This window comes from Ceratina calcarata, unplaced genomic scaffold (genome assembly GCF_001652005.2).
Source record: "Ceratina calcarata isolate Rehan_Ccalc_2016 unplaced genomic scaffold, ASM165200v1 scaffold301.2, whole genome shotgun sequence".
NCBI classification, from domain to species: Eukaryota; Metazoa; Arthropoda; class Insecta; order Hymenoptera; family Apidae; genus Ceratina; species Ceratina calcarata.
Genome location: NW_017152577.1, coordinates 287,681 through 289,687, shown reverse-complemented (window position 1 = coordinate 289,687; position 2,007 = coordinate 287,681). Strand labels below are relative to the sequence as shown.

Here is a 2,007-nt window from a genome sequence, read left to right as displayed (position 1 = left end):
TTACCTTTCCTTACTTTTTATTACCTATCTTTAAATAATATCGTCGATATTAATAATTCAAAATATTCTTAAAATAGATATTAACAATTATATAAAGTTAGAAAATTCTCTCATTTTTTCATCTGTATTTTTTCTACAATTTTGCCAGTTAGGATGTAATAACTTTCTTCATAGCTTCGTGAAATTTCTAAAATTGTTCGTAATGTTTTATTAATGTAATAATACCTAGTGACCAATTAAATTTTGAGTGCATTTTATTTAAAGGCCCACACAACCTTAAGATCTCATGAAAGACGTGTAAAATTTAATAATAAAAGGTGACCTCCCATTTTCCTTTTAGCATAAACATAATTTTTGTCACTTACGTCACGGTTCCATTGGAGCATATACGGGATGGGAATCTCGTGCGGGAAATCCAGATCGCAGTTGAACACCTCGTACTCTCCGACCCCAGCGTTCAGATAAGTCGGCTCCTTCTCTTCATCCGGCATCAAGCTGTGGCTGAACGCTGGAAAGCCGACGTAAAAACGTTCACATCAGGTAATACCGAGCCACCCCAGTGGGAAACCGTATCGGCAAACGAGGGAACAATCGGTGCCGTCGTCGTACATCGCGTGATAAGTAGCAATATATGTCCGACGCAATTTTAGCAAATTGGTTAATTTTCCGCTGAATTACGCGTGGCCGTCAAGCGAGTCGTCAAAGAACGGTAAGTTCAATATCAACCGTAAAACGTGGCTCACCTTGATAGCAGAGGAAGACGAACAGGAGCTGACAGGTCTTGACCGGTCCGATCATCTTTTCTCGTTGCGTTGTCCAACGACTGTTACTCTATCACCGATCTCGCGGCTGTCAGAAGCAGCTCACGCCTCGCGACCGACGACGGTGAACGTGACACGGGAGCCAAACACATCTGTCGTCACCGGCACTCATCAAACATTCACCTGCGATCAACTAAAATCCGGCACTCACGCGATCGAACCCCTCTGGCCCGACCTGCGTTAGCACATCCTCCACCCTATTTGTCTGTCCCTCGCTTGGAACCGTTGCAAAATATTTCACCACCGTCCCTGGTCAAACGTTCACCCCTCCGCGAGGGGTGCGAGCCGCCTCGGCCTGGCCGCTTGCGGAATCGGCGGGGAACGTCGGTTATCCGAATGTCCTGCGTAGCACCAAGGAATAGCGCGAGCTGGTTTCCACCGTGGAACGTTCGCTCACCGAGTGGTCCGGTGGTCGCGGTGATAACCGAGTAGTCGCTCCTCCGCTTCGCTCAATCCGAGCGGATACAACGCCGAACGGCAGCGGTAACGAGCCTGGCGAACGGGAAGGGATTAACGCGTTCGAAGGAGGGATATTCGCGGGGTACCAGACGATTCTACGTGGATGATTCGAGGTTCCGTTTTCCATTCCTACACGGTTCACTCACCGATCCTCTGCGAATCTGCATTGGATGGATATTGCATACAGAAATTGGACCGCGATTAGACATACTTTTAAAAACGTGTTATTTCCAGAATCAAAAGAATGGCAGGATTTAAGCGTAACGTTAAGGATGTATTGGCTATACAGTCAATCCCAAAAGTTTATGTACCTTAGAAAAACGCATTTCCTATAATTAAAAAGAAATCAAACGTCGGAAGAACAATGCTAATAATAAATACATACGTGCTAAAAAGTATAGAAGGAAATATCCAATTAATTATTGACGTTGGCGAAAAGCTTTTTATACAGAAGTTGTAGGCACTCACATCCTCTACAAAGAAAATTTCCATGAATTTTTCTTCTAACTCGAGTATTTAACGAGTTACATATGATTATTTGGCATTTTATTGATGTTGACAAAATCCGACCATTCCACCGCCGAAACGGCTAACTTTTGGAAAAAAATGTCGTTTTTCCTCAATAACTCCTAAACTGCTGGTCCTACGAGAAAATTGCATAGAACCTTTCTTGTAGAGGACGACGAGATCTACAATTTCCATGTAAAAATTCTTCGCTAGCATTAAT

At 43.7% G+C, this 2,007-nt stretch overlaps 1 protein-coding gene across 2 annotated transcripts in view; it reads right to left on the bottom strand.

Moving 5' to 3' along the window:
• bdl (borderless) overlaps nt 1-1,276 on the bottom strand; it is an 8,751-nt gene extending 7,475 nt beyond the window's left edge. For both annotated transcript variants that reach the window (XM_018023324.2, XM_018023326.2), the window contains exons 1-2: nt 744-1,276; nt 366-508 (exon numbers count right to left, since the gene is read on the bottom strand). In XM_018023324.2, the coding sequence (XP_017878813.1) occupies nt 366-508; nt 744-798 (198 nt within the window). In that variant the 5' untranslated portion in view covers nt 799-1,276. The remainder of the gene's footprint in view (nt 1-365; nt 509-743) is intronic.
• Nucleotides 1,277-2,007: the final 731 nt, after the last annotated feature.